Genomic DNA, 21,314 nt, shown 5'->3' with positions numbered 1-21,314 from the left:
GCACTATAGCTCTGTAAATTTTGAAATCAGGAAGTGTGAGACATTTAACTTTTTTTCAAGATTATTTTGGCTGTTTAGGCACCTCTTGAGGTTTCATATAAATGCTTCTATTTCTGCAAAAGATATTGGGATTTTTGATAGGGGTGGCCACCTCATGCGAAGAGCTGACTCATTGGAAAAGACTGATGCTGGGAGGGATTGGGGGCAGGAGGAGAAGGGGACGATAGAGGATGAGATGGCTGGATGGCATCACCGACTCGATGAACGTGAGTCTGAGTGAACTCTGGGAGATGGTGACAGACAGGGAGGCCTGGTGTGCTGCGATTCATGGGGTCGCAAAGAGTCAGACACGACTGAGGGACTGAACTGAACTGAACTGAACTGAACTGAACTGAACATTGAATCTGTAGATGGCTGAGGTAGTATTGACATTTAAAAGATATAAACTCATTATCAACTGAGGGAATTTTTCAGAAACTAAAGACTGTGGTCAGTGATTTTTCTTTTGGCCAGCCCACAATTGTGTTATAACACTTTGTGGGTTATTACATTCAATAGTTACACCTGACATACCTGTAAAGTCGTCTTCAGCACAGTGAGTCTCATTTTCACTTTGTGTATTAGAATCAGTCATTAAGGCTTTGTGTGTGTGTGTAACATTCACATCATCGGAATCAACTATATTCTGAAGAATACCACCTTCTGAGACACAAGTATGTATGTCTCTTGGACAATCAAAAGTATCTGCATAAAACCACAGAAAAATTCTTATCTCAAAACTTCATAATATGTCATTTGTTAAAGTTTTATGCTAATAAACATGTTTGTAATATACACAAGGTAGGAACAAAAACCTAACAGTAAAATGTGAATGATAATGACAATCTTCAGCTGTATAATGAACCCTTGATCAGTTTTACATTCTAAAAACTCTGCACAGTGATGTTAATTGTATCACTCTTTAAAAGTGTATTTATATGTCTCTGGTCAGTAACATTTGGGTAACAAAGATGTATTAATAGGTCTGGTCAATAATGTAAGTTTTCCAATTCATGAACACGAGGTGTCTTTCCGTGTACTGGTATCTTCTTTTGGAAGTGCTTTAGTTTTCAGCGTGCAAGTCGTTTGCTTCTGTGGTTAAGTGTATTCCTAATATGTTATTCTTGGTGATAGTACTGTAAACAGTGGAAACCACAATTTTTAAGGAAGAAAGGCCTATCATTAAGTCAAGGTATTCATGACTTGGTCCCCTTGCTTTGTGGGCATACGCACTAATAACAAATCTTGGGAGCTTTGGTTTTAAAAAAAATAACTGAAACACTAGACAGCTTATATGCATTTCCAAAATAAATCTCAAGTGGCTAGTTACTCCTCCTTACATTCCATGTACAGAGTGGCCTCTTCAATTTAGTTCAAAACTAATTATAAAATAACTTTTGCTAATTTAGGATAACCAGCCCCCCCCATTTTCTGTAGAACCTAGAACAGTGCTAACACATATATGTAGTCAAAAATAAGGAAGATGGAGAATCACAAGCAATAGATATTATTTAAAGAGAAAAAATGACAAAAAACAACCTTGGAATTACTAATTTTATTTTTCCCTAGGACTCTTAAAAATTATATCCACCAAGTAACAGGTCAGACTTTCCTGGGCTGTCACTCTTTTCAGGAAACAGGATTTATCAAATATCATAGTTCCAGGATGTTTCCACCCCATAACTCTAAACCAGTTAACAGAATCTTATCTTCTTAGGTCTTAATTGGAATCAAACAATCTATGTACATGCAACATAATCCAAAGAGCATAGACCATTTCCTGCCTTCCCCTGCTGAATGCACGTCTCTTTTTTTTCCCCAAAGGGTTTGTTGCTAAGAACTGTTTTGAGTATCATACTTTCCAAAAAACCTGTCTACCAGTTCTGAATCTTGGCATGGAATAAGGAATCCCTTATTCACAAAAGAATTTAACAAATATTCTCAGCTAATTATTCTCAGCCATGGACAAATTAAATTTCTTCACTCTACACCTGACATGACTTTGCTTTAGTACTTCCTGTTTGCGAAAGTCAAACCCTATCTTTAAAACCCCTTATAATTTCCATGACCCAGAGAGGAGGGAGACTGGGGAAGAGCTGGCTTGCTGCGTAGCAGATTCTGAAAAGGGCAGGTATTTACTTTTGAAGTCACTAAATGGAAAAACGGCAAACATTCTTCCTCCTTATTTTGATAGTGAAAACATGTAGGCCAGAACTAGAAAATTCTGGTCCTAAAACTAGAATACATTATAATATTGTTTTAAGTACATTCAAAATTTATATTACTCTTTAATTTCTTTTCCCTGAGTTTGGGTTCACAGTTTGGTAGAGATCTTTTAAAGAAGAGGTAGGTAGTAGGGGTAAAGAGGAAATAAATGTTTATGTCTAGCAGCACCTGAGAGAACATGTAACCTCCATCATTTCAATCTCGGTTAACAATGATCTTTCCCTCTTGAATCTCCATATATAATAAAGGGATGATCATTTTCTTTTTTATTCTTCTTCACTAAAGACCCTCTCTCCTTTAACATGCAGCTCAGTATTAATATCACTATTCATAAAAATGAATAGCCCTTCCAAAGACAAGCTATAAGATCAACGCTTCAAAGTGAGGTTGTTTAGATTTAGCAGAGAGAGGCTCAAATGAGTAACTTTTATTCATACAGTCGTTAGAGAAAACACGCAAATTTCCAGCACTGCTAACCACTGCCTTTTCTTCCTGGACCTGGTTTATTTAAAGCATTCCTATCAACTCAAGTTGGTTCTAAAGTCTGCTCTAGGGGATTCCGACATCTAACGTGGGTGGATACATTCTGGTCCAGATCTTAGCCTCCATCTTATGATGGACTGGTGGAATATTGTTTCATCAGATGCTCGTGGCAGGGATTGCAAACTCGCTCAGGCTTGATACTTGAAGGAAGAGGCAGTTCATTTGTTGAGCAGATGTTACAGAAGGTTCCTCTGCAGTTCCTACATACATTCTACAAAGAGAAAGTGAGGTCAGGTGGGTGACAGAAGAGCAGGGCATAGGTATGCATGGGATGCAGGAGGCCAAATATGACGTATGTTCAACGTTCAATAAAATACTGGCTGAATATGTGCTGTATGCCACACAGTATCGGACCAAATGACCTGTCTACAAAGTGTACAGTCTAGTTCTTAGATCTAAATGAAGAGAAGCATTTCCACAGAGTTCACATGAACAGATAATACACAAATTGTTTATCTTTAGAATATATATACTTCCATTTATATTCACTTTTAGGTGGGCTAGTTCTAAAATTAGTTTGCTGTTACCTAAGCATACTCCAAATAAGGCAGGCGATGACCTAGCCGTGGGTTTGGTAACCAGCAAAATACTTAGAAACTTTGCTGAGCATGAACTAAAAGCATAATTTCTAATACATGATGTGTTTAATGTTTTCCTGTGATGCTCTGCAAGCACATCTTTTGGGATATTAGTGCAGCAGAGCACAGCTGCCTGCCTCCTTTCTAATTGGGAAATTAATCTATTAAGCAAAGGCTTCCCTGATGGCTCAGCAGGTAAAGAATCTGCTTGCAGCGCAAGAGACACAAGGGATGCAGGTTCAATCCCTGGGTTGGGAATATCCTCTAGTGGAGGAAAATGGGAACCCACTTAAGTAAAATTCCCTGGACAGAGGAGCCTGGTGGGCTACAGTCCAAAGGGTCGGAGGCGACTGAGCGACTAAGCATTTGGAGTCTTTAGTAGCCAAACTGTGGGACAGCATGTGGGTCATTATGGCTGTGTCACAAAGAGTGACAGGACAGTGCACACACAGCTCCAAGGTTCCCTATATAAAGGCTGTGAAGAATAATTTTCCCCATAAATAATGCTCCTTTCCCCCTAAACAATTCATCTTTCTGAGGGTGCAGTGGAGGTAGGGGGGAATCAATCTTGTTTGAAAGCCTGGGAGGAATGTTTCCTCTGACATATTGCAATTACTTTGCAGGTCTTAGACAGGAAAAGCCAGAATTAGATTAGCAGCCTCTTCTGTTTCGGAACACATTTCTCTTAACTACAGCTTCCAGTTCTATAAAGGCAGTCCATCTTTATCTTGTTCCTGCTAATTTAAGACTAGGTCATACTACAATTTTGCTTGTTAAAATTTTAGCATGATCACAGACGCTGGCATGTAGGTTGTAACGTAGAATTTGGGCACGTTTCCATCTCCTCTCTGCACTTGTTCCTGACACTCATTTTTCTGTAACATTTCTTGAGCATCTGCTATGAACTGGGCACATATTAGATACTGGGGGATCCTACTGTGAGCAAGGCACAGATGTGGCCATCAAAGACGCTTAAGTCTTCCTTGCGCGCTTCCTTCACGCTGCTGACTCTAGAATGACAAGCTGGGAAGGTGCTCAGACAGAGACCCTGAGGATCCAACGGGAAAACAAGTGGTTTGGTGGAAAGAGAGCTTGTTTTCCTTTCAGAGGGTGTTTCCCCAACTAGTTAAAAAAATTCCCTTCCCTAACCTGTCTTCTCTGTTGTAAACAGGATGGAGTACTGGAAGGAGTGTAGACTCTGAAGCCGAAGTCAGGCTGCATCTGAGCTTTCAGTAACTGGGAAATGCACGTGACACCTCTGAGCCCAAGGCTCTTCATAAAATGATGGCACAAAGGACATAAGCTTAACGAGACCAGGACTTCATGTACACTTTGTTCATTATCCTTTTGTAATGAACAAATTTATACATTTGTTTATTTTAAATTCTGTAGTAAATTTTGTATTTAATATTCTAATGGGGATTTACTGACCTGACTTAATAGGACTGAAAATAACAGGTGCACACCCACTGCCGTTCCTTTCACTTCCCCCCGACTCTGCACTCGACATGGCGAAGTCCCTGTCAGCAGAAGCAGCTAGTCATGCAGTGGGCATCCCTATGAAGAACCTGTTTTTCACCGTTACCTTTGTTAGGCCGCAGTCTTCCTGGCATAGCTGACAATACTTCTGTGGCTTTTCGGAGGGCAACGTCTGATCCTAAACCACACAGTGAGCCAGTTAGTCTCCCTTAGCCCCAGAAATATCAGTATTTTCAGAATATGCACTTTTAGTTACATAATTAATATATCCACACTGCAGACTACTGGAAACTAGAAAAACAAGTTACATATATATATATATAGTCTTACCACCTCAATACAACTCTGATAATATCATTATCCTTGTTGACCCTCTTAATTTTTATAATAAAGTAACATGCAATTTTACTGATATAAAGAAATTCATGTATATAAATGTAAAAAGCTCCATCCCTTTTGTATTATTCTGTCACGAGGAATGGAAGGGAGTAGGCTTCAGTATACCTAGTAAATAAAAGACCGTGGTAACTCAGACATAGTAGCATTTATCATGTTTCTCGTGGTTACCACTATATATTGTAATGTATTTCTTAACTAATGATGTTTGCATATTTCCAAGTGATCAAGAGGTATTTTTTCTCTTCCTTTTATTTAAGGGAAAGCTAAGGGCAAGGGAGGTCTGGTGAGCTGAGGTCTCACAGTAAGTCAAAGAGAATCTAAAATAGGGAGTGAGCACTGCTGTTTTACTTAGTAAATTGCTCAACAGTGTCCTACTTGCTGTGAGAGTGTCGGGGAAATGCATGTTTAGGATATTAAAAGGATGCGGCACAGAGACTTGTATGCATTCACCTACCTCCCTTGCTGCCCTGTTTACAACTAGGCAGGGCCCAGCCAACTACCTACCTAATGTTTTACAAGACGTTTTAGGACAGGAGACTCAGTTACCTGTTGATCCACAGGGTGAGACTGCAGCCTATAACAGGAAAGTAAAAACAGTAACTAACACTGGCTTATATTTCCTTTATCATTTTAAAAGTACGGAGAAAGCAATACCATGGTTCTTTTATGTTGTTGGGACCAAAGTAATTATTAATGTTGACCTCCGAGGAGAGGAAATTTTGGTTGTTAAATCTATTACTAGGATAAGATCCTATATTAGTCTAGGTTCCTGTTTAAAAATAGACTAGAGTTATATTTTGTTTCCTTCCTACTATCAAGAAAATAGTCTTCATGTTTCCCAACCTACAAAGCCCCAGTGGCTGAGGCCATGCATTTTAATAGCTTTTTTTCCTGTCTAGTATTATGGAAACCTGCTGATTCTCATATGTCATGTATTAGTCCCTTCTCCCAAGTTATCCATTTAGATTGAACTATTTCTTCATGATACCAGCTGAACTAACCCCAATTTTCCCAACTTGGAAGAGAACTTATACAAGAGAAGCAGAGCCCACATTCAATTCTGGGGAAAATGGACAGAGATCTGTAATGATTCCAATTCTCTTCAGTCGAATGGCAGTGTGACATCAATATAACCAGGCTGGCAGCAGTTCCTTGGACCACAATCCGAGGAAACTTGGGTATGTTTTAGGATGGCAGTTTTCGCCAGGTGAGGCCCTGGAAGCAGCTATTATTTAGTGCAGAGACAAAGGAAGACATGATAGAGAGAGGCAACTTGGGTCTCTGTGTGCCTCATTTTTCTCACCTGTAAAGGAGTGGATGATTGAGCTTTTTTAAGGAGAAGTAAATTTGTACGGAGACAATGAGCGTGACACATATTTTAAGCTGCAGAGTACAATACATATATAAGGTAGTACACTCATGCCTCCCGGTTTTCAGGTTCCACATCTGTGGTTAGTTAAATCCCAGAGGCACAACCCACAGATACAGCCCATTATGTTCATTGCACCAGGCCATTTTTTGTAAGAGACTTGAGCATCCATGGATTTTGATATCTGAAGGGGCTCCTGGAACCCTGGATACCAAGGGATAGTCATTGTATTGTCTCTTATTTCTAGGGCCTAAAATCAGAACCTGGCATGTAAGACACTCCTGAAAGTAAAGGACTTGATTTTTGTCTGGCATGAGCTGACTCTGAAAGGCCCTTTTAAGCCTTGGTTAATTTTATGGTCTAATTCCTTCCCACAGCCCATGCTGATCTGTAATGTTAGATGGACTGGAGTTTAAGGCTGGTCCTGGATCAGACCATGTTCTCTTGGGAGTAAAGCTTAAAGGTATTGGAATCACTCTGGCCTTGGAGGCAAGGAAGGACTGTTTAGGCTAAGCACCTGCAAAATCATCCTGCTGTTGGATTGTGTGATTTATCTTCTCCAGCAGCTAGTTTTGCTCCAGATAACATATTATCTCATTCTTAGGGCATCAAAGATTGGACAGATTCAGCTGCCAAAAATGTATACTGTATAGGTCTCTCAAAACTCCTCTGTGGTATCTTTCCTTGATAAGAATCTTTTGTTATTGTTGTCATTATAATTGACTTTAATTTTTGGTGCAGTGATAGGTTCACAGCAGAGCTGAGCGGAAAGGACACAGATTTCTTATATATTCTGTTGGACCTCCCACCTTTCCCCAATATAAACATTCCACGCCAGAATGGTACCCGATGCTAACAGTTACTGAACCTAAACTGACACACTGTGAGTCATAGTTTACCTTAGGGTTCTCCCTTGGTGGTGTACATTCTGTGGGTTTGGACAAATGTATAATGACATGTATCCATCATTACAGTGTCATAGAGTATTTTAACTGCCCTATAAAATCCTTTGTGCTCTACCAATTCATCTATCCATATCCCTTAATCCCTAGCAATCACTATCTCATGGTTTTGCCTTTTCCAGAAGGTCATATAGTTGGACCTCCGTCATTTTTTAATATAGTGGCACTGTGTAATGTTTTGTTGTTAAAGTAATTTGTTAAAAGTCAACTTCCTGGAAGTGATCCCATGTTCTTCAGTGAGCAAATGAGATGAAGAGTTAAGAAAAATAAAATTAAACTGTTTTTCTCTTTAAGAAAAAAACATAAGGGAAATTAGGGAATTTATTTGAAACATAGCTGCCATTCACTTAGCACAAGGGGGTAGCAGGTCATGCTCAAGTCCATTAAGAACCCAGGAAATGCTATGACTTGTCTTTCATTCACTTGTCCTACTGATCCAGTAGAGATCAGATTAGAGCTAATCTTTTAAGTGATAGTTAGGGGATTAACCGGGAAAGAATCAGAAGACAGCCTGATCACCTTTCTTTCTTCTGAAACTGACTAAATGGGTTTGGTTCAATATGTGTTATCTGGTTTATTCCTTATTCACTCTCCCTTTAAAATGCCTTTCTGGAATATTAATATTACAAGTCAGTATCTGATCTGAGTCACTGCCAATGTATAAGAAAAGTTCCCTGTCCCACCACCCCAAAAGAGCTTAGTACTTTATTAATAAACACCTGTGGCTTTCTTCCAGGGGCTTGTTTAGTTTAACATTTTCTTCTTGGATTTTGTGCTTCCCATCCTGCCAAAAGAAAACAGCCCAGTTTATTAATTGTTCAGACTGCTAAACAAGTTTAACCATGCAGATATTTTCTTCTGTGTTGTCCTAGCTTGGTACGAAGCTAAGCAGCCTTTTTTTTTCTTTTTTTTTAAGGTTAGGAGAGGAATTTAACTTTCAAGATACTTGTCTTTATGCTTTGTTCCACGTAGTTTCTTAACAAATTATTTGGATAGGACTTGCAACAAATGATTTTCAGAGTAGATACTTTCTTTAATTCTTGAGATTGAAATAAATTTCAGAATATATCCTATTTACTTACAAAATGGGCTCAAGGTATCAGTTACTACTTAGGAGAAAACCCTGTTTTCTGGGTCCCAGGGATGATCCAATTTTGGCTCTCTCACCACTATAGGTGCTAGAGGTCTCTTTCCTAACACTATTCTCTAGAAGCTTCTACTCCTGCTCTTTAAACCACTCTGTTATTTCCCATTTCCCAAGCCTAATTCCCTCTTTTTTTAATTTTCCCAAGAGAAGCACCTTGAGTATGCTAAACTTGATATCTTCATGACTTGGAAAAAGGTGTACAGAAGCAAATCAACATTTAAGACAATTCTGTTAAAGGGGAATTCAGGATTAGGGAGGGATGGCTACCATATTATTAAAAATATCACATACTAAAATAATCTTAACAAATGGAAAGGATTAAGATGGTCACTGTAGGACAGAGAAGTAAAGGTCAGGGAAGCCTTAGTGACTGAACAACAATGAAAAGATGGTCACTGGAAATTATGGTTATCAATCTCCTTTTCCAAATGAATTCAAGTTAGAGTGTCCTAGAGGCAGACTTAGAATCAAGCCTCTGTGTGTTTACCCCAGCACCTGCCTACCACCTAGGTACTCAAGGCCATAGTAATGAAACGTGTTCCATAAGAGAAAACAGCCTGGTCCATCAGGGTAACCTCTAAAAATTAAGTAAAGGGACAAGGGAATAAAAAGCATTACCATTTTTGGTTCTGGCTTCTGGGATCCCTTTCCTGGGATGCTCCTGCTGTTTTGTAACCTTCTTTCTCTTTCCTGTTTTAGCTCTAACTCAAGATGATTCCTGGGATGGGTAGGAGAAAAAAAAATGATGAAAATCTGGATTTCTGTACTGTTTCCTAAAGAATGCCAAACCCTTTTCTTAGAATTCAGTAATTAAATTTTAATACTTGATTAACAGCATCACTGATTCAGTGGACATGAACTTGGGCAAATCCCGGGAACAGTGAGGTACAGGGAGGCCTGGCATGCTGCAGTCCATGGGGTGGCAAAGAGTCAGACACGACTTAGCACTTAGCAACTGAACAACAACAATAAAAACAACCATGTATATATGGACAACCAGGTTTTAAAATGCACGCGTGCAAACTTGCTTTAGTCGTGTCCAACTCTGCGACCCTGTGGACCGTAGCCCACCAGGCTCATCTGTCCATGGGATTCTCCAGGCAAGAATACTGGAGTGGGTTGCCGTGCCCTCCTCCAGGGGATCTTCCCAATCAAGGGGATTGAACCGGCGTCTCTTTATGTCTCCTGCATTGGCAGGTGGGTTCTTACCACTAGCACCACCTGTATACCGGGTATATATGGACAACCAAGTTTTAAAGTAAAACACAATACAATAAAACCAGTAGTACTAGAATACATTCGATGTATTTAAGCGTCCTGAGATGATTAAGAATTACTTTAGGATCTCCCAGTGCCTGCGGGCACTACTGTGAGTATTGACAACTAATACTAACTCTTAATGAACAGTTGTGGTCAACTGAATGCTGGTAGGATTCACTATAACTGAAAGATAGTATTTCTAAAATTTCAAGATACAGTATGAAAGCACTGATGCCATAAGTCCCATTACATTTTAATTAGCTATCTCTTTACAGTTATGCAGTCAATCCCCAGTTACACCCTCAGCCACTAGTGTCCTCAGTAGCTGTGTACTTTTATATCCAACAACAGACTTATATTTGTTTGAAATCGGTGCCTTTGGCACAGAGTTGAGTCTCATTTGAGAGATGGTATGGAAGAATTGGCTTCCCAGGTGGTGCTAGTGGGAAAGAACCCACAGGCTAATGCAGGAGATGTAAAGAGATGTAGGTTTGATCCCTGGGTTGGGAAGATTCCCTGGAGGAGGGTGTGGCAAATCACTCCAGTATTCTTGCCTGGAGAATCCCATGGACAAAGGAGCCTGACATGCTATGTCCATAGGGTCACAAAGAGTCGGACACGACTGAAGTAACTTAGCACCCACACACGATATGCTGACTTAGCATGCACGTGCATGGAAGAATGGTTAAGGGCTTGGAGTCAGAGAAATACTTTTCGAATGTGGCTACACATTAGCTATGTGAATTTGGACAATTTAACCCCTCTAAGGTTCCATTTCATCTGAAAGTACGGGAGATGAGATCACAAACAGGGTTGAAGGGAAGATGTTAGGAGAAAATGCATATAAAGTGCTTAGTAAAGTACCCAGCACACAGTAAGAATTCAGGAAATCCTGTTATTATTAGTGTTGTGTTGGCCATTACGGTCTCTTACGCCATCCTATTTATTTGGGATCTTGGGCTCTAATTTCCTATTTCTTTGGTAGCAAAAGATGCTGACAAGATGTGGGGAATGCTGGTGTACATAAAGCTTTCTGAATTCTAGTTCTGGAGAAAGGACATAGCAGAGACAGAATGGAAATGGCTGGAGCAGGAGACGCCCCCCTACCCCCTGGCTGTCTAGCATCAGTACTTCCCACGACCGCCCTGGCCAGCAAAGCTGCGCTTTCTTCACCGCTGCCTGGTGAGCGCCTCCACTTCCAGCTGCAGACTGTTGATCTTGTCTCCGAAGTCCTGCTTGAAGAGCCGGTTGTCCAGTTCAGCAGACTGGCGGCCTCGCTCAGCCTGGCGCAATCTGGATGTGAGCCATATGAACGTGTGATAAAAAAACAAAAGCCATGGCGGGGAGGAAGACCAAGTTCACAACACAAAATAAAACAACCCAAGGAAGAAGGCATGGAGATACAGAGAGAGGAAAATAAACTCTGCAGGACATGGGAAGAAATTACGGGGGGAATAAAGATGGAGGAAGAACAAATTCTTTAAGGAAAAAAAGCAAGATGAAGGTGAACCAGGCAGAGGAAAAGCTGATTTTCCATTTTTTTTTTATTCTAGTACTACAGTTTACAGCCATTAGATGATAAACAATAAAACATCACTTTTTAGAAAATCCATACCAAAGCCAACTTCAAGTACACAGTAATTAAAGTTAAATCCACTTTTTTTTGTTTTTATTTCCTAATAAGTTTGGTACTTATATTTCTGTTTTACACTCATAACTGGAACTTGCAAATGGGCAACTACCTTCTTACGATATGGAATTAGAACATCTTCCTTGTCCCTTTCCTTAACCACAAAGTATATTAAATCACTGGACACTATACATCAACCTTTACCCAGGCTTCGGGTTTTTACATAATAAAAGCCTTTGTCAGAGTCTGGCCATCTCTTTCCTTTTCCATATCTACCACATAGCGTGTGACTAAGTGGACATGGATTTCAGCACTGGGCCTGCCTAAGATTCCTGACCATATTCTCTGGAAGATTCTGATCAATGTTTTCTCCCATATATCCTATAACTTTGCACCTATAAAAAGTATGTTTAGGTGAAGTATCTGGGGCTGTCTCTAATAGAATTTGGAAGCATGCTATGTGTAGTCTTTAAAATGTTTTATGTTGGTGTTTGAGCACTCCTTCCAAATACTCATAGAAAAGGCAACTCATCACCATAAAAGGTTGATGAAGATAAGAGTAGATGCAAAATTATAAGAAATAAACTAAGTTCAAAAGCACAGGAGCTTCCATGAGGTTGGCCATAGGCTCTTTGACTTGACTTTGGCTCAAGTCTGCAAGGACCTATAAAAACACACCTATAAAAATCTATCTTACCCTCTTAATTCTGGTTTTTCTAAGGTGATAAAGAATTTCAACAGCTGGAAACAAAGGGGTTATCTTTGTCCCCACTTAAGCAGCTGAAATGCTGCAAATCCCATCAGAATGAGAAAAAAAGAGGAAAACAAAAATTTTGCCAAGCCTTTTTTGAAGGAATAAAGGCTTATGTAATGCCTGTTCCCCCAAATCAAGTCATTATAAAAATCAAAGTATTTATAGGATTATTACAATGTAAAGTCTAGGAAGGATTAGATCTGTGGTCACTTAGAAAAAGAAGCCCTGCTAATTACTGTTTATGAATACCTACTGGGAATCTTTATTTTTAGACTAAATAATAACAAATACAAGTTTATTTAGATTTGTCTGTTTCCTACTCTGAAATGGTTTTCTAATAGATTGTTATTTTTCTGAAACCTTAAGCAAATTCCCTTCTGAACAAAAAGTAATAGAAACTCTTAAGTAGAGGTTGTCAGCAAGAAACAAGAGGCAGGGAACCATTACTCGGGTCCATGCCTTGTCATCTTTACTTCAAAAGGAAAAGCAGAATAGATTTGAAAAGTGTGTAGCATATTTTTTTATATAGGAGAGGAGTGTCTGTATTAAAATTGTTTTCTCTGAGCTACCTAAATAGGAAGTGGAATTGCAGGAAAATGGCAGAGGTAGAAGATGACAAATATTAGGAGGGTTTTCCCAAGCTTCCATATTATTATGTTATCATAAGTTACCTAATCACTAAATTTATCTCTATGACTTTAAAGAACTGGAAGGATGCTGTTTTTTTACCCCCTGAAGTCACTAAGGCAAAAAAGTTGCAAGCAATCTCGGTTATGGAGAAGAGGACTGTAGTGAAATATTAAGTACTTATCCTTGGCTTGGGGATTAAACCTAGATAACCAAAGTGAAAAGGGGTCATGGCCTAAGAGATACAGAACTACTTTAGGAGAGTCCAAAACCGTGTGGTCGTCACCTCTACTTCATTACATCGCAACGGCAGAACAGGCTCACTGACACAGACATTGTACCTAGAAACTGGTATTACTGGGGACTGGGTTGTAAAGGCATCAATCATGTATGTACAGAGCTTCCATTCCCTAGGATTTTTTTTTAATGGGGTGTTTATATATTGGTCAACTCAGAAGTAATTTCTCAAAGTTTATTTGGTATTTAATTAAGAACTTATACTAAATTTGCTACCTCTGGGGAGAAAATAAAGAAGAAGGAAAAAACACAGCCTATATATCAAACTGTTTTTTTTTAAAGTCCAGCAAATTCAAAGTCAATTTTTGGTGACATTTTATGTAGAATCAGAGTGTAAATGCAATAGCTTTTAGATTTCTTCCTTTTACAATTAAGTCGTGATATCCAACTTGTGAGGTGACCAGCTGTAAAATGCCTAATGATGTTTTGGGATCAGTTTATTTGCTGCACTATTTAAGGTCTTTGCCTGTTTCACCAAATCCTTTTCACTATGTTAATACAAATAGAAATAAAAATGGAGTGAAAGGGGAATGAGAAAATGAATAAATAGGAAAGACAAAAATAGCAAGAGAATAAGTCAGCTTAATATCTGAAGAGATAAGTCATTATTTCAGTTTTGTCTGCTTTAAATACCAAACCAAAAATCCACTGAAAAATAATCTGACACGTTTCAAAAACACAATTTACGAACACTGATAATGATTTGTTAAATCATAAACATACAAATTTCATGAGCAAGTACCTAGTCAACTTTTGAGAGAGACTGATAACTTTTTCATTTACAATCAGCCAAGCCAGAGGTTTCAAGCTTATTTATTAATTTACAATTAACTTCTGAGTCAACAATAACATGCAGTGCTGTTCAGGACCCACCCTGGTCAAGAACCACTTGAATAAAAGGAGTCATCTATTCCTATTCATTCACATGTCTACTCAATGAATGCTTTGGACACTTGGCACTGTGATAGATCCAACAAGGGAACCTAAAAGGTATAGTTAACTAGCTTCAAGGAACTCACATTCTCATCAGAAGATAAGATACATATATAAAGGTTTATAAGGTAAGACAGGAAGTGAGAAGTGCTATGAGCAGTATGGCTAGGTATAGATATAAGGCTACAGGAATTCCAACAGTTTATTTTTAGCTGGGAAGAAGTATCAGAGGAAGCTTTGGATAAGTGGCATTTTAGCCTGAACATAAAAAATGTATCTGAAGGACACGGGAGTGAAAAGAGGAAGGACATTTCTATTTGATGAAACTATTAGAAAGCACAGTCAATTCTAAAGGAAATCAACCCTGAATATTCATTGAAAGGACTGATGCTGAAGCTGAAGTTCCAATACTTTGGCCACCTGATGTGAAAAGCCAACATTGGCTCTTCCAATGAAAAGACCCTGATTCTGGGAAAGATTGAGGGCAGGAGGAGAAGGGGACAACAGAGGATGAGATGGTTGGATGGCATCATTGACTCAAAGGACATGAGTTTGGGCAAACTCCGGGAGATAGTGAAAGACAGGGAAGCCTGACATGCTGCAGTCCACGGGGTTTCAAAGAGCTGGATACCACTTAACGACTGAACAACAACAACAATTAGGAAAGACATGGATGGGGAAAATGGAAAGTGTGTCCAGGGGCCAGTTAGTAGTGTAGTTTTGCTCAAGTGCAAGAAGGGTGATCAGTGGGTGTTACAGGTAGCAAAGTTTTCATGACCATGGGTACTGTGGCTCATTCAATCTTGAAGCCTTAGCCATTTCTCCTGGCAGCTGAGTCACTAGCAAGAATGTGGTGACTTCAGACAGAAAGACAAAAGAATAGCATAGGAAGAAGACGTACTTTGGGCAGACTGAGTTGTAGGTACTAGCGGGAAATAGCTGATCAGGGGATGAAAATACAGAAGGAAGACAGAACTAGAGACCAACAGATCTAAGCATTGTGGGCAGGAGGTGACAGCGGAAGCTACAGAACTGTTGAGAAGAAAGCAGAGAGAATAGGGAGATGAAAAAGGAGGGAAAGAGGTTCATAGTACCCCTCCATCACCTAGCACTAAAGTCTTCAAAGACCTCAGTAATAAACAGAAACAGAATCACACACAGATTTAAAGGTCCTTTCATCCTTGTACGTATCCCTCCTCTAACACATGACACTGAAATGGTTTTTAGTCACATCTTAAAAAACAACATTTAATTGGCTTTCTTTCTACTAAGATGCCTGGTGTTAAGCTTGGTGATTTCCACATACTCTCTGTTTGTCAAATCCACAGCACGTTCTCTTCACTTCCAGGACTAAATGTGCTAAGTGTTTTACTAGAGAAACAGCAATTTTACCTTTGTTCCAGTTGTTTGATGGTAGCAGCCATCTGATTAGTCTTCTCTTCTAAGCGACTGTTCAGTTCACTTTTCTGTTTTACTCCCAAGTCCGAACTCTGTTACAGAAAAGAATTATGAGTGATGTTTACATTGATATAGAACGTAAAATCCTGAAACAAGTCACACGTGCCTTTTGAACCGAATGATAAATGGGAAGTAAAGAAATTGAAATGCTTTATATTAATATCTGTCTATCAGTTAATTCCCAAACAGAGAAAAGCAGGAAGCAACATTTAATTTTAGTGTTGTTATCTGCAGTTTTGTCTCAAAAATCAACATCAGAAAGTACATCAATTTATCTATAGAACTCAGTTGGTAGGTCAGACTTGAGAGGAGGTGTGGCAATGTGAAAAGCGGCTGTGGCTTTCCAGAATAAGCACACAGGATCCTGTGATGGTCTGATTCCTAAAGTGGCTTGTTGGCAGCTAGGACTTCCCTGGTGGCTTAGACGGTAATTAATGCAGGAGACCCAGGTTCAGTCCCTGGGTTGGGAAGATCCCCTGGAGAAGGAAATGGCTACCCACTTCAGTATTCTTGCTTGGAGAATCCCATGGACAGAGGAGCCTGGTGGGCTACAGTCCATGGGGTCACAAACAGTCAGACATGACTGAGTGACTAACACTTTCACTTTTCAGCCTCAAAGTGACACCACTCTTTCCTCTTGTATTTAAAGTGCGATTCTAGAGAAGAAGAGGGACAGAGGGAAGCTCTGGGATTTAGGGAGCCACTGAGCCCATTCCTTGTATGAGCTCATTCCTTGCACTTCTCGTACCTGCAGCTTGAAGGCAAGTTCATGCTTAAGAGCCCTGAGATCGTCCAGCTGCTGCCGCAGAGACACCAGGGCGTCCTGCTTCTCACAGACGTCCTTCTCCAGCATCTTCATAGCCAGTTCCATCTCCTGTCTCATGCTGATCTGGATTTCCAGTTCTTTTTCAACATCCTGCCCCCAGAAGGAAACAAATTACTTATTCTCTCTATCCTCAACTATGTACAAACTACAAATTTCTGCAGGAAAAGGCAGGCCTAAATTCTCAGGTCTGAAGTCTGGCAAAACAGATGTAAACCATCATTCAATACAGAGACATTAATACTAAAAATAAGAATAACCAGGATAATTATAGTAATATTTACTGAATAATTTACAAATCTGAAAAACACGGTGGGCCAAAGGTAAAGCTATCTAATATGCCTAAAATACACACATACTTGAGGTACATCATTAGATATCAAACAAACAACTGTGTCATGTCCTGTTATAAAAATATGAAGTATTACAGTAGCCAGCACAAAATTAAGCATCTGGAATTCTCTTTAATTTGGAGGTTGTTGACATCTTCAATATCCCAAGGAACCGAAAAGATACTTTGGGTCCTCAAGGTAACATCTCAGTTACTGGGAACTGTCAATATGGCTGAGTTTTTTTCTATTTTATTTTATTGGAGCATAGTTGATTAACAATGTGTGAGTTTCAGGTGTACAGCAACGTGACTCAGTTATACATGTACATGGCTCTATTCTTTTTCAAATTCTTTTTCCATTTTTACAGATTAAGCTGCATTTCCTGTGTTTTATAGTAGGTCCTTGTTGGTTATCTATTTCAAATATAGCAGCTAACTCAAACATAAAAATAGGCTGAACACAGAGCTCTGTATTTAATCACTGATACCCTGCTTTTTGTATATATGCTCTAACTGAGAAAGGAGGTCAGTATGGCTGGATGAATAAAAGGAGAAGACTCCATGAAACTAAGAGAAATGAATTCAATGTCCAATGACTATCAGAATGAAATGCAGGTGATATACAGGTCCCGAAAAAGTAAAACAGCAATTTGGACTTGACACTAAGTGGGATCCATTTCAGTGTCCTGAAAGGGAAAGTGATGCAATAAATTTGTGCTCATTTACTTCTATCGTCTTGAAATTTTAAAAATATTACATGAAAAAGATGCATGTATGTTTATATGAAGCTCTCAGCATAAAACAAAGTCAAATAAACCTTGGTTATTATTATTAAAATAAATAAATATAGTGGCTAACTGAACTTTTATATTCACTTAACATGAGGCCTGCTTTTGTTTCAACCATTATTACTGCCGTGTTATTTGGATGATCACAGATACAAAGACCTGAGGTTCTTCTGCATCCATGCTGTGCCCAGGGCACATCTGGAACCGTGCCTACTTGCTTGGTTTCTTCCTCTGTAAACAAACATTTATCATAATGTGGTATGAGAAAGTGGAAAATTTTTTGTACCATTTTTTCATTTGCTCCTTAACTGAGGTACTCCACTGTACATGGTGACCTTGACAGAACGCAACTCAAACAGTGACTTAAAACACTGACATACATTATTTCTAGGACCTTCCTTATGGAAAGTATTTTGAGACTGAATCTACAAACATATAGAAGGAAAATGATAATTATTTCAAGGATGTTAAAATAACATTGCTAAAGTAACATTAGCAAGAATACTGGAGTGGGTTGCCATTTCCTTCTCCATGCGATCTTCCCAAAAACAATTCATGTCTCCTGCATTGGCAGGTGGATTCTTTACCACTGAGCCACCAGGGAAGACACAGGTTTATTATTATACTAATATTTGGATAAAATCTATTGCAGAAGTATTTCAGTCCTTATTACACATTCTTATATATGTATATATATATATTAATTTCTATGAATATCTTAAGACTAATACTGATGTCATATTTTTCTATTTATGTATAAAAACAAGAATAAATTCAGAAATAACAACTAAGAGTAAAAGAGGACAAGTCTACGCTGATGACTCTTAGTAAGGAGAAGAGGAGCTGACCTATCCGAGGAGACATATCTTTGCAGGGGTGAGGAATGAGGTAGTAAGAGAGATCATATAGTTCAAAAAGTAGGTTCTATATACCTAGCGTTTTTGCAACACAAACTATAAAGCAAAAATAAATTAAAAATGAAGATTGGCAAAATTCCATTGGTTGTTGAGAATACGCAGAACAAGGACTGAGGAAACACTGTAGGGAATATGGGTTAAAAGAATGAGAAAAAAATTCACAGGATCCATAAAATTTGTTAGACTACTACTGATATTCCCTTGATCTATGAGATAAAACCCCTAAGTGGGGGTATTTTAACATGGTGCTGAACTATGAGGCCATGAAAGCCAAGTTTACCAGTCGTAGTTGCGTCTCTTCCTTTAAGTGCTTCCTGGCTTCACTCAGTGCTTGCCCTTCTGAAGTCCGGTCTGGCTTAGGACCCTTGAAAAGATAAGTAAAATAGTACACATCTGAGGATTTAAAGAATCCAAGTTATCGGACGCTAGCACTGCTATTCAGTAAGGAAAATGATCACACCAAAGCATATATGACAATGAACGAAGACAACAAAGAAACTGCAGAGGTTCCATAAATATTCCAAGCTGAACTGGGAATTTTTGGCCATTTTGTTTCAAGTCCTTGCAGCTTACCAAACCAACTGGTAGAAGTCTCAAAATATCAGCCTCTATGAAACAAAATAGCATTCACTGTAAACTATAAATTGGGCCAAAGTTTCAAACAGTTATACAGTCCTCCTCCAAAGATCTCACGTCTGGTATCTCCACCCAGACAGTGAGATAAGAGTGAAAGATGAAGGAAAGTGAAAGTCGCTCAGTCGTGTCTGATTCTATGTGACCCCATGGACTATACAGTCCATGGAATTCTTCGGGCCAGAATACTGGAGTGGGTAGTGGTTTCCTTCTCCAGGGGATCGTCCCATCCCAGGGATCGAACTCAGGTATCCTGCACTGCAGGCAGATTCTCTACCAGCTGAGCCACCAGGGAAAGGAACAGTTCATCAGAAAATTCTGAGCAGTCATAGTCGTTTTGTTTTGTTTTACAAAATCCATGCATTAAAGTCAAACTTTCCCTGGTGGCTCAGATGGTAAAGCATGTGCCTATTATGCAGGTGAAGTGAACTTGCTCAGTTGTGTCCGACTCTTTGTGACCCCATGGACTGTAGCCTACCAGGCTCCTCCCTCCAAGGGATTCTCCCTCCATGGGATTTTCCAGGCTAGAGTACTGGAGTGGGTTGCCATTTCCTTCTCCAGGGGATCTTCCTGACCCAGGGATTGAGCCCGGGTCTCCCGCATTCCAGGCAAACGCTTAACCTCTGAGCCACCAGGGAAGCCCATAATGCGGGTAGACCCAGGTTAATCCCTGGGTCCCATTATTTCTAAAAATAGTACATATCATTATATAAAAATGTATAAAATGTATATAAAATGCAATAGTGTATATAAAAACAGACATTGAATTAGACTGCTTCTTGAAGTCTCAAAACAGATGTACATGGTGGTGAAGCCAAGGAGTGTCGATAGGAGAGAGGCATCAACCTCCCATAACCTTCATCATTCAAGCAATTTTGCACCCAGTCTCAGGGAAAACAGTGCACTTAACATACTTAACATATGCAAAGGCTCGCTGCTTCCAAGCAGTCCTCTGGAGGGCGCCACCCAGCCACCCCCGCCCCCACTGTTAACCCAGTGACATGCTCTCACCTTCCGATTAGATTCCAATATGTAGGAGCTTTCCTCTTTAACTCGTTCCATTTCTTCTTGCAAGGTGATAATTCTGTTGTTCGCAACTGCAAGCTGTTGATAAAATTTTGAAAATAATCTTTCTTTTATTAAACGCAGAATAAGATAATTCATGATCTGCAAGGACATGATTTTCACGCTTAGGTATTCTAGAAGGAAAGAAAACTATCTATAACCCCACAAAAACTTAGGAGAGCTATCTTGAAAGACAAATATCTCCTATTACTGCTTTTTGTGTAAAATCTTTTGTTTTTCCAGTAACAAAATGTTAAGTTATGATCATTTACCTCAAGGGTGTCCCTACGTCACTCATATTTAGCTACGAAACCTACGTCTAAAATGTTTGAAAGGTCACCTCATGCTTTGGGACCCATCTTACACACCCTCCTTAAGACCTGTTTTAGGGACTTTCCTGGTGGTCCAGTGGTGTTAAGGCTCTCTTCCCTTTCAATGCAGAGGCGGGCTGGTTTGATCCAGGAAGTAAGAGCCCAAATGCCCTGTGGCATGGCCAAAAATTAAAAAAAAAAAAAGACAAAAAGACCAAAGTTCTCACTCCAAAAGATGCCTTTAAATATCGAAGAGATTTTTCTGTTTCTTTTCAGTGCCTAAAGACAAGGTAATGTTATTGGCAGTGTGTCTCTGGGGGAGATGTTTATAACCCTGTCCCAAGGAGGGAAGAATGTGGTGGAAACACACTCCTTCTCTGTATGTGTGGAGATTAGCTCCTGAGAGAATGGCGAGGGGCCTGAAGGAGGCTGGGAAAGGCGCTGAGCAGCTCCTCTCAGCCACGCTGGTCTCCCTTCTTGTCGTCTCTGCTTGGCTCCTGTTCTACTGTGTAAGTACAACAGCCAGGCTCTGCTGAGCTTTCTAAAGGTGGGTCTGACAGCCCATTTCTCTCTCTGCTCCATGGGCCTAAAATGTGTAAAGAAGTGACTCTGGGCAAGCAGGTTGGCTCTCTTGATCCAAGCGCACCTCAGATGGCTTCTTCCAAGGTCAAAGAAACATTGGCAATGACGACAGACTCAAGTGGACTTTCTAAGTCAGCTTTACCAACACAAAGTGGATATTTAC

At 39.6% G+C, this 21,314-nt stretch overlaps 1 protein-coding gene across 13 annotated transcripts in view; it reads right to left on the bottom strand.

The window, feature by feature from the left end:
* Nucleotides 1-1,579: 1,579 nt before the first annotated feature.
* The window catches only part of RUFY3 (RUN and FYVE domain containing 3), a 94,461-nt gene continuing 74,726 nt past the window's right edge, over nt 1,580-21,314 (bottom strand). For 8 of the 13 annotated variants that reach the window (XM_060417171.1, XM_060417172.1, XM_060417174.1 and 5 more), the window contains 10 exons: nt 20,205-20,297; nt 18,841-18,924; nt 16,450-16,617; nt 15,636-15,733; nt 11,176-11,295; nt 9,361-9,460; nt 8,315-8,379; nt 5,811-5,838; nt 4,972-5,043; nt 1,580-3,019 (listed from right to left, as the gene is read on the bottom strand). In XM_060417171.1, coding sequence (XP_060273154.1) covers nt 2,876-3,019; nt 4,972-5,043; nt 5,811-5,838; nt 8,315-8,379; nt 9,361-9,460; nt 11,176-11,295; nt 15,636-15,733; nt 16,450-16,617; nt 18,841-18,924; nt 20,205-20,297 — 972 coding nt within the window. In that variant the 3' untranslated portion in view covers nt 1,580-2,875. Of the gene's footprint in view, nt 3,020-4,971; nt 5,044-5,810; nt 5,839-8,314; nt 8,380-9,360; nt 9,461-11,109; nt 11,296-11,528; nt 13,799-15,635; nt 15,734-16,449; nt 16,618-18,840; nt 18,925-20,204; nt 20,298-21,314 lie in introns of those variants that run through there. The other 5 variants (XM_060417176.1, XM_027971058.2, XM_012180113.4 and 2 more) reach the window with 2 other exon arrangements.

This window comes from Ovis aries, chromosome 6 (assembly GCF_016772045.2).
Source record: "Ovis aries strain OAR_USU_Benz2616 breed Rambouillet chromosome 6, ARS-UI_Ramb_v3.0, whole genome shotgun sequence".
NCBI lineage: Eukaryota > Metazoa > Chordata > Mammalia > Artiodactyla > Bovidae > Ovis > Ovis aries.
Note: the sequence above shows the minus strand (reverse complement) of the source record. Positions and strands in the feature narration are given on the sequence as shown.